Below are 14011 nucleotides of genomic sequence, written 5' to 3' on the forward strand. Positions count from 1 at the left end.
ACTCAAAATTAAGTAGGAATCATTTTCTTTTCAAAATGTAAATGAAATCATTGCTCAAACCTCTTAAAGTTAAGTTCCCAATTCTAAAATGTTGATAAATAAAACAAAGCAAGCTATGCATCCTATGTTGATTTTTGGCACGTGTCATAGATTGTGCAACACATGCTCCTCACATGCTCAACATGTCGTGCGATGGTCGTACATCAAGCACTCGATCACACACCTGATCTCATGCATAATCACAGGGTGCATGCATCAGAGCATATCCTACATTTTTTCTACAAAACAACAAGATTTGTATCTCGTAGTTTCGTAATCTCACTCAAGCCCCTTGAGTACAATAACAAGCATGTCAATACGATTAATATAATTCGATTGATTTGTATTTCGTTCAAAACATAAATAGAACACGAACACTCAAAATGAGAGGTTTTGTTTTGTTACAATTCCATTTCTTTTTAATTTTCTTACTTTGCTACTCTGACTCTTTTTTTCTGCTACCTTTTCTCTTTTGCTTTTTCATTATTTATTCATTCTATAGTTAAATAAGTAAAATTCTTTTTGAGAGGTATCAAAAATATATTTAGTGATGGAAAGAAGGGAATACCAATGGCGCGTGTGCATAAACTTTCCCGTATATAGACAATAATCTTTGTTTTTCTAGTTATCGTTATAGTAATAAAATACATTCTTCTAATTGAATTTTACAAGTGATTCTTGAATTTCAAAATATTACAAAATTACAGTAATAAAAATATGTATTTAAAATTTCTTATATCCAAAATAATTTCAAAATACAATTCTGAAAAAAGTAAAAATTATCCATGATCAAATGCGCTATTAGTCAAGTGAATACTTCAAGGAGCAAATGATAACAAAAAAAAAAAGTATATGGTGCAAACTAAAAAAATAAACCACAACTAAAGGTGCACAAAGCAAAATACTTGATATAAGTAATTTAACGGTTGAGATTTAATCTCTGCATAAGAAAGGGCAAAAAGCCCTAACTATATATTCATAGCATTCACCGCACATTTTCCTCTTTCTCTGTAAAGCCGGAAGCAGCAGCAGCCCTACGCCATTTAAGCTTACAAATCTCACAAAGTAAATTCTCTCTTTCTTTGATTTGATTTGATCTCGTATTGTTTATCTAACGATACATTTTTGTTGTTTTTTCTTGTGTTCGTGTGTAATTATTATTATTCTTGTGTGTATTTGTAGATAAGAAAATGAAGGTTATCGCTTCTTACTTGTTGGCTGTGTTGGGTGGCAATACCTCCCCATCTGCTGCAGATTTGAAGAAGATCCTTGCTTCTGGTATTGTGTTCATTTTTTTTCTTTTATTTCCTTGTATATACATTTTTTTGTATATTAGTTGATGTGGGGTGGGTTGAAAATGATTCTTATGGATGTGAATATGAAATAACCAGCTGCTTTGTGGAATCAACCGGTTAAGGTTACGTATATTAGACCCTTGTAGCCCGGCCCTTCCTCGGACCCTATGCATAGAACTTAGTTCATCAGGATTGTTTTCGTTGCGTGTAATTCCAGAAGTGGGGTTTGTAGTTAGTCAAAGAGGATATTGACATTCGAGTCATGATTAGTAAACTCATCTTTCATTGAATTTTATGGCCTATGTAAGATAGGTTAAGGTTTGCAGTACACACCAACCTCCCTAGACCCGACCTGTGGGATTACGTTATTCTGGTTATGTTGTTGTTGTTTACTGATTTATTGATGTATAAATGAATGGTTGTAATGTCAAGATGAAGAATTTATCTTTCCTTGTTTGTAGTCTCTTCTATTTTTACTGATTTAGAGCATGACATTTTGACATTTCTGAATGCGGTGTTGTTTCTGTGTTGGTTTATTGTACTGGATCCTTGCAACTTATTGGCACATGTATTTGGTTTATTTATGGATGTACTTGGAGATGTTTACGTGCCTAATGGAGTAATGCGGGTTATTGCAGTATTAATTATAGTTTTCCGGACCTGCTATAAAAGAAATTTTGATTCCTGGAGAAAGAGTGAGGAATATTTGAGGAAAGTAGTATTATTGAAGAGGCATTACATTTTATTAAGTTATTGCTAAACAACTATGAAGCACCTATCTGTTAAACTTTTGAGTAGATTTAGTTTGTTTGATACTGAGAGACCTGGCCTTAATATATTCGATGTTCTGTTAATTTTATTTAATGTTCTTTGTCAAAGAATTGGAGAATCAACAACAATATTAACACCACATCCTGTAGAATTCCGAGTGTGGTCTGGGGAGAGTGGTGTGTGCACAATCTTACCTTGCGAGGGTAGATAGGCAATTTCTGATGGACTATGTCATATAATACTTTCCTGAGGTATCCACGTGAGGCTGGATTACCCTATTATGCTTACTTTCCTTACATAGGATAACCCTGTCGTTGATTTGTATTTTATGGATAAGAAACATCATTAACAATGTTACTTTGTTTTGTATACTACTGTATACTGTCTTTAGTTTTGCATTCTCAATTTTTTTAAATGTGTGCTGCAGTTGGAGCTGAAGCCGATGATGATAGGATTGAACTCCTCTTGTCCCAAGTCAAGGGCAAGGACATCACTGAGCTGATTGCTGCTGGCAGGGAGAAGTTGGCTTCAGTACCCGCTGGTGGTGGTGGTGGAGTTGCAGTAGCTGTATCTGGTGGTGGTGCTGCAGCACCAGCTGCCGAGGAGAAGAAAGAGGAAAAGAAGGTGGAAGAGAAAGAGGAATCTGATGACGTAAGATTCTTCGTTTAATTTAGGAGGCCTTTGCTTTTTTCTGCTGTGTATAATGTTTTCTTGTATATCTACTAATAACATGGTGGTCTGTTTTTCAATATTGCAGGACATGGGCTTCAGTCTCTTTGATTAGAGGAATGTTTTACTGGTTTCTGTATGAAAGGACCTGTTCCCTTTGAGTTTATTCTGGGAATCTTTTTGTCAATTTACTGATTTCGCTTTTAGTTTAGTTAATGAACCTATATTTTGCTTGGTAAACATCTCGAGTCAAATGGAAATTACTAGTATTGTTGGATTTGATTTACTTCTTTTTTGTTGATGTATTTGTTGCCAGTTTCAACTCATCAAAACCTGCAATTCTCAATTTATAATAGAACTTAGGCGGTTTCAACGCTAACACTTACAGTAATGACCCACTGTTAACTTGGAATTCTAATCCAACCGGAACCTACAAAATACCTGTGTAATCCCATAAGCTGGGTCTTACCCCTTGAAGTCATTTTTGAAAGACCTTCGCGGTCACAAAAAGCTATCTACATAGTGAGAACTTGCAAAACAGACGTCAGAAGTGAAATGAAGCTTCCTGATAATTTGAATGAATTCATAGTAAGGTCTTGTACAATAATTAAGGAAAGAGAAACTTAAAACATTGCAGCTACAATTCAAATATATAAAACTAGGACTTAAGAAGTTGTCAAAAAGGTCTACACTAGTAGTTTATTAGTCGAGACTATGCGAAAACAACATCAATTATTGGTATTGCAATGCAACACTAGGTCTCTAACTCTATAAACTACTGTCCACAACAAGACCATTGATGATAAGCTAGGCCGCTGTCTGACTAATGAATCCGGAGTGGAAAAGGCTGATCGTACACTCCTTGCCAATGAGCTAGTACCAGATTAGCCAACAACTCCAATTCACTAATATCCTTTCAACTTGAGTGAAACAAGTCAAGTTCTACTTCCCAGAGGCACGGCAAGTTTCTTAAAACTGAGAATCTATGATGTATAGCAGGTTTTGAGAAAAGTACCAGAAGTCATAGATTACAGATACACGACAGATCAGGGTCCAACGAGGACAGCAATACTTTCCAACATAAGTCATAGTACTCCTTCCAATTCTCCAGAATAAGCAGATGTAAACCATCCAATAATGGAGTATAGCCACAACAAGAACCCGTTTAAGACTTTGGAACAGTCACATTCAATATTTTTACATCCTGGTATGGCTTGTCACCTTTGTCGGTCTTCACTTTCTCTAAAGACTGTCATAATCCAAAAGAAAAGGAATTGTTAATTAGGTCCCAAGAAGTAACCATACATTAAATATCACATGAAAGATACTGCAGCAATTATCATTTTAATTTGAACTACAGCATATTCACCAACTTTCTTCCTTTCTGTTAAAATAACTAGATATTCTGCTGAACAGGACAAAGCTCTGAGTGGTCTATTCACAGTAATCAATCCATAGCAGAGACAGGAGGGGGAAACTTTATAAGTTAATACCTGTACAACATCCATTCCTTTCACCACTCTGCCAAAAACTGTGTGCTTGTTGTCCAACCATGGAGTGGCAACAGTTGTTATGAAGAATTGAGAGCCATTGGTGTTTGGCCCAGCATTAGCCATAGACACAGTGAAGGGTCTGTCGTGTCGCAGACTGCACAGACCAATATAATCGTTTAGATGAACTTTACTCAGAGCATAAACTAGAAAACGTGTCTATCACCTATATGGAGAAACTCAAGTTAAAATTAGATGTCATGAGGCTGTGTCAGCTGTTATTTCAGGCAATGACTAAGCTATCCACTCCCTAGACCCTAGAAAAATCTTCTCGGAGTCGACAAAGCAAGCAAAATGAATCTCCAGAGTCGAGCAAGGAAGAAGACTACAGCACATGCTAAATATTATGATGTGCTCCAGAAGTATACTTGTGGCTCCATGAATGGAGCACAAGCTTCTGATTAGACTCAATCAGTCACTTTCATAATCATAAGCATTAGAATTGTATGTTAATATCAAAAGCACAGAACTGCAAAAGATCCTTTTCATTGGTAGGGAGGAAATTGTTGGGTCATCTAGTTAAATTCATGAAAGCTACACAGCTGTTGCCAGGAAGAATTAACAATATTATAATTTGCAACTGAATTTAAAAATTCAAACACTGACAAAATCATGGTCATCAGCATATTAAAGACGAGTAAAGGAAGGCAAGCAAAAGAGATTTCACTTTTGGCCAGTCGTTAACTCTTATTTCTAAACTATGCATTGGCAATCTTCTATTGCATATTAGGTGCTGCAAAAGCTGCAGCAACCTTAAGAACACGGATAAAAAATTACATTGTACTATTACTATGGATCCATTTACTCCATGGATTGAATACTTAATTTGTCTTACCATTTGACTGGGGTTGTTTATTCACTTTTACTGCTGCAGACACTTAAAACTGGGCTCAATTAAATCTAAAACACATTTTACACTCAAATGGAACAATCTTTTATTATGAGCCTAGACTTCCGGTTCCCACAGCCTACCATCATGTTCATTATTTCAAAAAGCTACATAAGCAGCATCAGTAAAACAACGGCCCTTCACATGGCAAATGAATTCACTTTTGGTATAGAATAAATGGGCGAAAGCCCAATGCAGCAACTTGCGAGGGGTTGTGCTTTGCTACTTGCTTAGGTACACATATCTAGGAAGGAGGGAGTAGAGGAAATAAGTTAAGCATGTACAATTATGCTTTTATGCATATATGCAAAACAATACATTAACATACCTTTTATGGAACTCATCTTCAAACTCCCTTCCCCAAATAGATTGGCCACCCGTGCCATCTCCTAATGGATCTCCTGTCTGAACCATAAAGCCTCTGATGACCCGATGAAATATCAAATTATCATAGTATCCATTCCTGCAGTGTGTTGTAAAGTTCTCCACTGTTTTTGGACACTCTTCAGGGTATAGCTTCATATGAATGTCACCCATACTGGTATGCATGATCTAGGTCAGAGCAAAAGAAAGAAATGAATCAGCAAATTTCTGTCCATTTCTCAGGATTAGTACAAATACATAAAAAGGAAGGGCCTCTACCGCTCTACGCGAAGTGTTAATGGAAGAACATACGTTGCTCGTACTCTTAAAAAATCCTACAAGGTGCATGTTGGATCCTCCAAAAGTAGTGAATTTTTGGAGGATCTGTCACGGGTGTGGCAACATTTTTGTAGAGTCCGAGCAACATAGGAAGAACTATAATCTTTTATGAATACCACAATAATGCAGAAAAAAAGTGTCATTCTTCAGTTAAGATAGGTTGCCTAAGAGCGCAAAATAGGTTTGCCCATCTCGTTCCAGCTTATGAATACCATTCTCAAGGTGGTGGTTTTATAGCATGCTATCCTGTTATCTCATTCATTAATTGATCAGGAATCAGAAAACAGAAGTAGGAGAAGGTAAGTCCTTTATTCAGGATTCGCTGACTTGGTTTATACGGACCACAAAATTTAATCTTACTTAAAACCTTGCCCCAGCCGATACCAATTATTGTCGCTCACATACAATTCCGCTCCCACAAACTCATGGACAAAGATATCCAGTTCAAGAGGGTGTTTGGATTGGCTTAAAAGTTGGTCAAACCTACTTTTAAGACAGTTTTTGACTTCTGGAAGTGTTAGGCAAATATAAAAATAACTTAAAATAAGTCAAAAAATGACTTAAAATAAGTTAGGAAGTGTTTGGCAAGGTCAAAAATAACTTAAAATAAGTTAAAAAACCAAAAGTAGGCCTCCCCCTACTTTTTATTTTTTGACTTTTTATTTTCGACTTAAAAGCTACTTTTTTTAAGCTAATCCAAAGCGGAACCTATCTGAAATTTTCTATTTGTTTGATATATGCCAAATAAAACCACAACTTACCACATTATCTGGAAGGGATGTAGTAACGGACTTCCCAATGTCAGATACAGCCAAAAGTTCATCAGGAGGTGGCTTTTCATTGAAGACATCTCTTCCCTTGGTAGGATCATCAGGTTCCTCAGGTTCTCTCTGACTGTTATAGAATAAAATATGAGCTGTTAATAAGCATAAATTTGAAATTTAAACAAGAAAATGTGGTTTTACTCAACAGAAGAGATAACAAGAGGGTGAGGGCTGATACTTCATAGAAGTATGGAACATCAATTTAAATCACCCAATTTCGAAGAGGGCAGCAGCTAACTGAACTTTCCAACTTTTTCATGGCTCAATATAGTTATCATACAACTTTAAAGCTTAATTCTAGTAGAAAAATCGATATTTAAGCATCTATCAGAACAATTCATTTTTCATCATACACACTTCCTAGTTTGACTAGTTTAGATAAAGCTGTCACCATGTTTCCTTTACCATACCGCTAAGGTCTACACTGAACAGGTCCGTGCAGTGGAGAAGGTCCAAGTTCATCATTGACCAATGGATTGAAAAGCAACAAAGTTCAAGATAGCCTTCTTTTCATTCTCTGTACTATATAGCATATACGATACCTGAACAAATAGATTCTATGTTTCTTGAAAGCACAGCAAAGTAGAGTGGGATCTATCAAGGGCTCCTTGCTTTCATTTGCATTTGCTGCCGCAGCAGGGATTTTTCTTACTTTTTTACTACTTCTATCACCTTGATACAAAGCAATTCTCAAAAATCTATCATTGCTCTCCACCTTCCCCAGGATACGAGATACCTTGTTGGTGTGTAGATTTATAACCTGACAATAAGAAAAAATTAACCCAAAATAAGAAAATGAACATCGAAGTAGCATGAAACTTATAATAACTCCAGTAAGGCACAAGTACAAGGAACAGAAAATATAAATGCATCTTGACAGTCTAATTGGACATTTTCTTACTTTAATTCCTAGGAGAGTTGCATATATAATGAAGTTGGAACTTTCATCAAAAACAGCATTAGGTTGTGGTACATATTCTGTTTTCTCAATTTCTTTTTCCACAGCCATTCTTCGTCCAAAGTCAATTGCTTCAAGTCGGTATAAAGGAACATCACTCCTCTGGAGATCTTGTGCCACCTAAAAGATGGAAATTTTTCGATTATCACCCAAAAATAAAAAAGAACAGAAGAAGACAAGAACCACATCTGTACATAAATAAGTTAATAGATTATTTAAAGGAGTAATCTCTTACCTCAAGAGATTCATCATACACACGTCTTAGTTTACCTGTCTTGAACCAAAATATACGAATCCTGCGATCTGGTGAAGTTACAGAGAACTGTTTACCGTCAGGGCTTACCTGGAAACAAAGAGAAAAGGATAAAAAGTTTTTGAAGACTCTGTCTACGAATTGGTAAGAATAAGAAATTTGAAACTGCTTATAGCTAACTTGACATGTACTCATGTACATAGTCAAAGAGTAGTAGTTATTGTTGTTAAGTAACAGGGTCTAAGTACACATAATTTCCAGCAAAGGTTTTCCTGTAATACCTCTATAGAAGAAACAGCAGTTTTGCATTTCACAATTTCAAAGAGATCAGTATCACTCTTCAATCTAAAATTCACCCTGCAGGCAGAACATAAGAAGAAAAGCATGAGAGGTGACTATTACAATTAGGAGCAAGAGACAAACTCTTGAATATAGCAAAGAAAGTGAGTGGACCTATAAATTAAATAATCTATACTTATCTTCTTAGATAGTATAAGAAAAACCATAAGCGGTAGATTTAGTACTACTCTATGGAAGAGAATACACACTAAAACAACAACGCAGACGGTCTAATAATAAATGCCATATACGGCCTTTTTTGACAAGGCTATATTTCAGAATTCAAAATTGATACTCTTCGCCAACCCCAAAAAAAACCCATCCCCAAAACAAAAAATGGTAATAGAGAAAAGGGAAACACAAATTTCTTGGATTCCATACACAGAGATGTAATACCAATATTCAAATGGATCTTTCTAAAACTCAGATTGGGGTTTGAGGTCCCTGAAATCAATGATTATTGTCTCCACCAAGGGACCAGATACAAGGAAAATTGCTTTAAAAACTTGAACACATACACATTCTCTGGGAACTGAAGTGTGGCAGGACTCCAGTACTCAATGATCCCTTTGTCATCTGCTGATATCACAGTATCAAAGACATGATTGTATTTCATGACTTTGATGGGGCACAACTGTACCTGATTACAAGGAAACTAAGTTAGCAATTTGATTCATGTGACTGCTGGTAGAAACGTCATATTAACATAACAAAGAAGACCAATGAACTGCACAAACGACATATCAACCTTAGTATTGAGTCAAGTCAATGAGAATACCTCTTTAGATATTATAGGATCATTTGTACCAGCTCTTGCATCGTATATATGCACCAATGAGGAGTTACGATCACTAACGGCAAGTTTAGCCTTGACAGCCCCTTGTTTATATACCCATTCAACACATCCAGGTATGAATGGAAGACGAATCATGGACATCATGTCATAATTCACTACGTCATATATTTTCAGAGACTTATCACTTGAGATTGTACAGCAAAGCATACCATCAATGCTAACCTGCAAAGAAATTTAGGTTAAGTTGAGGATTGCTCTGTTCAAGCATGCTGATAATAAACCGGAATAGAGAATACTGCTTCCAGTGAGCCTTTGGCTACTTACTGCAAGGCCTTCAATTGGTCCAAGATGAGATCTAAAATGTTTTGCAAACTCGATACCAATAGGCTTTTTCTTCCAAAATTTCAGGTGACCTGGACAATAAAGAAGAGAGAATTTGATGATTTAAGCAAACATCAAGAATTAATATGTCCTCTCTTACCATCAGTACTCCCACTAATGAAAAAATCTGCTGCTGAAACAGCAACATGAGTAACCACGTCTCGGTGCATGTAACTTTTTTCATACCTGCATCGAATAATACATGGTTTAGTAATATTTCCAACATGACCATGTACAACCTTTTAAAGTTGAGGCGTCATTATCCAATTCAAAGAAAAAGTTGAGTCATTATGATAATTCATCCTTATTTTTAACGGTTATGATAATTCATCTCTTTTTAATTAATATGGTTTATTGTCACACCCAGCCAAAAGCATCGACTGTCTGTGCATGCCACGAGGTGCCTAAACAGAGCAAGACAACGAAAAAGAGGCCTGGAGCATACACAATACATGTTGAACGATGGTCGTGTGACTTGTGGATACGACCGACAATCGGGTCAGGCAGATATGTGCAAGAGTGACATGGAACATATTAGGAGATGTCTCAACATGGAAATGTGCCTAATAAATTGGAAGAAGCACAATAGAGCATGATAAAGTGAGGTTAAAAGCATGCCAAGACCACTAAGCACACTGCATTGTCGGACGGAAGTTTTAAGAATGTTCCCAAAGATGGCGAAAGTTCCGATGGATCCTAGAAGACTCAAGAACCTTAAAATATCAAAGGGGATCGACAAAAAACAAGCAAAGGAGACCAAAGGACAGCCGAAGAAAGCTAGCAATATGAGGAAGATTCTAGAAATACCTAGAAGGATTTGCCCTTGGGTACATTAGGTAGCCCAAAGCCCACCAAATTTAGTGTGGTTTCCACCAACTTTGAAGGTTCGAAAGCCTTCCTTAGGAGCCTATAAATAGTAGGAGACTGAAGACCACACCTTAGTAGGCATGAGCAGCCATTTATACAAACTAACATACGACACATCACAACCCTTGGTCTGGTATCTTGTGAACCATTTAATGCATATATCTTTGATAATCAATAAAAGGGGTATTTCGTTCACTTTCCAAGCTCTTTTCTAGTCTTTCCTTGAGTTGCCAGACACCACAACCATTCCGCTAAAGCTCTCCACCATACTTGAGCTAAGTGACACATCGACACTAGTAAAGTACTAGGTCACGTAACGGACTAGGTTGGTGACATTATGATTTTGGTTTCAAATCTTGCTTGTCAAAATTCAAAGATAGTTGTCATGTTCCTTTGTTAATTTCGTGAACTTCTACAGTTTTACATTTGATCTTTTGTGATTTCATTTGAGGTTCAACGTATAATATGCCTTGAGTTGCTTGTGAATCCACTTTTTCCTTATTTTTTCATTCATTTCCTCATTTATAGTCTAGCTTTAGTATGATTTTCTTTCATTCCAATCTCTATCCTCATCCTTCATTCCCGTAGTATTAGCACCATTCTCATAAAATATAATAAACCCTAAAAGCCCCTTAAAAACAAACATTGTGAAGTTAAACATATCAGTAGATGATAGTAGTACTACTTACAAGTTAGCTGAAGGAAGTGAATCGAGATAAGCTTGCTCAAATTGAAGAGGACGTTTAGCACGAGCACGAGGAGCTGGACCCGGTCCAATAACCGTTTCCGTTTCCTCCACCGCCGCCGCCGGATTTCCGTTCTCATTCTGATCTGCTTCCTCCATCTCTCCCGTCACCGCCGCCGGATTTCCAATCTCACTTCCGATTTGCTGCAGAAATTTGCTTTCTGAGAGAAGGAAAGTTTTTTAAGTTTTTGAAAAGTGCTGAGCTTATAATGTTAACAGAAATAAGTCACTCCCCGCAGATTTGACTCGGAACCCGAGGCTCCGAACCGGGGTTTGGCTATGAAAATTGTGAGTATGTAAGTTTTTAAAATTCTTTTAAGTGTAAAAAAATTATATCGAAAATAAAAGTTGTATTTGGTTATGAATATAAATTTGAGCTATTTTTGAATTTTTATGAGTAAATTGAAGTGAAAATAACTTTCTAGTGTTTTTCAAATTTTATCGCCAAACATGATTTCCGAAGGTTGATCCCATGAGAGGTGTTTAGAGAGGACTAGGGGCGGATCTATGAAGGGGTGTGGGGGTGCCAAGCCACCCCGAACTTCTACAGAAACTCTATATATACATAGGTATATATATATAATATTTATATAAATATAAAGCGTGACACCTAGAGAACAAAACTAGCTTGTGGTGCGACGGTAGGAGGGCAACTTTAGAAGGTTGATGCTGCAGGTTTCAAATCTAATTTGTACCTATTTTTTTGAGAAATTTGCCTTTAAGGAAAAGAAAAAAGGCTCCAAGTACATTTTTTTAAGGAAAAACAGCTGGCACATTATTAATTTTTTTTTTTTATAATTGTTATTGACTTAAATTTAATCAATTACATTATTACTCCTTTGACTTTTCACTTGTTTATTTACTTGTAAAGTTGACTTTGATTTTACCTGTTGCTACGGCAACTGTGGAGAGAGCATTTTCGTCAATGAAGCACATAAAAAATGAAGTGCAGAATAGTATTGGTAATCAATTTTTAAATGATTGTCTAGTGTGTTACATAGAGCGTGATGTATTTATAAATGTTAGTAATGATGTCATTATCGATCGTTTTTAGAATATGAAAACTCGTCGAGGACAATTGTAAATGAATGATGAATATTTATAATATTAGTAATATTATTGAAAGTTTTAAATTTGTTAACTTCATGCTTTTAGTGTGGAGTGTGGATTTGTAATATCTTATTATTTATAGTTTATTGATTGACTTATGATATATATCGAAAAGACGAATAATTTAATCAAATATAAAATTAATTTAATCGTAAGTCTATTTGGTATCCACAGACTCTAAATCTTAGATCCGTCGGACGATGTGTAAAGCTAAAGTTATTTTCAATAGACTCTCCAATAAGCATTTTGAGCTCCCATTCCATTCCATTATATGTCATAACATAAACAATGGATGTATATTTCATTTCATCTATCAACTTCAATACTGTGTGTCGCCTCATCGTCTATTTCTTAAATGTTTCTCAAATCTTCTTAGAATAATAATATTAACAACTAATCAAAATACCACATTACTGGACATGCATTTCATAAATTGTATATATCTGATTAGTCAATTAAAACTCACTAAGTACTTTTACATGTAAAATTTATGCAGGATACAATGTGGAATAACTAATACTACATGAATAACTAATATAAATGACCCTTAAGTGTGATGTTTGGTTACTAATTTACAATTCTCCATAATCGATACATATATAAGTTACAAGGATATCTCTCTATATATATGTAGAGTAAACGAAGATATAACTAATACAGGTATAATTACCTTCTTGTATCACTAATATATGTATAACTCTAATCAGGAATAAAACAACCCTAGAATATATATTGACGATGACTACAAAATATTATAATAATTTGATCAAATATTTTTAAACCGATTGACTAAAAATGTTAAAAGGGAATACATGTTAAAATTCCATAAATATACTCTTTGATTTGGGTATCCATTCAAATAAAGCCCAATTTCATGCACTGAAAGGTACTTAGCCCAGTTAGCTAAAGCCCACCAGTTTTTTCTGACCAATATTTGGTTGATACATACTCCATAGCCATAGTAATTCATGGTTGATCTTATTTATTAGAGAGGTGGAGTCAAGATTAAGAGTTTGGGGGTTCTAAATTTTAGGATAGAAGAGAAAAATATTGCAAGACTTGTTTCCTTTAAAAGAAAAATGAGGGTTGAACCCAAAACGCGGGTAAAACTTATCCACACCGGGTGTTTACACCAAGCTAATACATGCATGCCATGTGTTTAAATTTATAATTCATTTTACTTCATTAAAATCACGTAATAATGGAAATTGTGGCTTGGTGTAAACACCTGGTGTGGGTAAGTTTTTTTCAACATGGGTACAATAGTGTGAAAGGCATTTTCACCACCATTTTCTTACTATTGAACTGCCAATCAATTTTGTTAGGAGATTCACAAGTAAATATACATATATTTTTATTTAATTTTCTAATACAAATATAGAATCTACGTAAAAGCTAGTGGGTTCATCCGAACCCCCACCTAACTCCGCCTATGTTGATCTATATAATTAAGTTTTTTGAGAATTATTTGTAACAAATATAACTAAGAGTGTCAAATGAGCGAGTTAAGCTGAATTTAAACGTGTAAATAATAAGCTATAAAAAATTACGAGAGCTAAAATAAGTTGGACTTAAATGAGCTAAGAAATGAGTCACTAGTCACTCCGTCTAATTTTGATTAAGTTTTAATTTCTTTATTTGTTTTTTTAAAAATAATTTTTCTCTCTTTTCTATTACTGTGTATAGGGGTGTTCACGGGTTGGTTTGGATCGGTTATTGGTCAAAACCAAAATCAAACCAACTTAATCGGTTTTAAAATTATCAAAACCAAACAAACCAAATATAATATACATTTATCGGTTTCGGTTTGGTTTTGTTCGGTT

General features: G+C 35.4%; 2 protein-coding genes across 2 annotated transcripts; one reads left to right on the forward strand and one right to left on the reverse strand.

The window, feature by feature from the left end:
- Positions 1-987: 987 nt before the first annotated feature.
- Positions 988-3056, forward strand: LOC125845290 (60S acidic ribosomal protein P2-2-like). The gene is made up of 4 exons (XM_049524775.1): positions 988-1104; positions 1222-1317; positions 2533-2756; positions 2863-3056. The coding sequence occupies exons 2-4, from the start codon at positions 1230-1232 to the stop codon at positions 2887-2889; spliced, it is 339 nt and encodes a 112-aa protein (XP_049380732.1). The 5' UTR covers positions 988-1104; positions 1222-1229; the 3' UTR covers positions 2890-3056.
- Positions 3057-3320: 264 nt separating this feature from the next.
- Positions 3321-11329, reverse strand: LOC125844845 (peptidyl-prolyl cis-trans isomerase CYP71). The gene is made up of 13 exons (XM_049524194.1): positions 11023-11329; positions 9567-9652; positions 9410-9498; positions 9068-9307; positions 8808-8929; positions 8232-8307; positions 7933-8040; positions 7641-7817; positions 7282-7499; positions 6677-6809; positions 5542-5765; positions 4268-4421; positions 3321-4023 (listed from the first exon to the last, which is right to left on the reverse strand). The coding sequence occupies exons 1-13, from the start codon at positions 11175-11177 to the stop codon at positions 3940-3942; spliced, it is 1866 nt and encodes a 621-aa protein (XP_049380151.1). The 5' UTR covers positions 11178-11329; the 3' UTR covers positions 3321-3939.
- Positions 11330-14011: the final 2682 nt, after the last annotated feature.

The sequence above is a fragment of the Solanum stenotomum genome, chromosome 11, assembly GCF_019186545.1.
Source record: "Solanum stenotomum isolate F172 chromosome 11, ASM1918654v1, whole genome shotgun sequence".
NCBI lineage: Eukaryota > Viridiplantae > Streptophyta > Magnoliopsida > Solanales > Solanaceae > Solanum > Solanum stenotomum.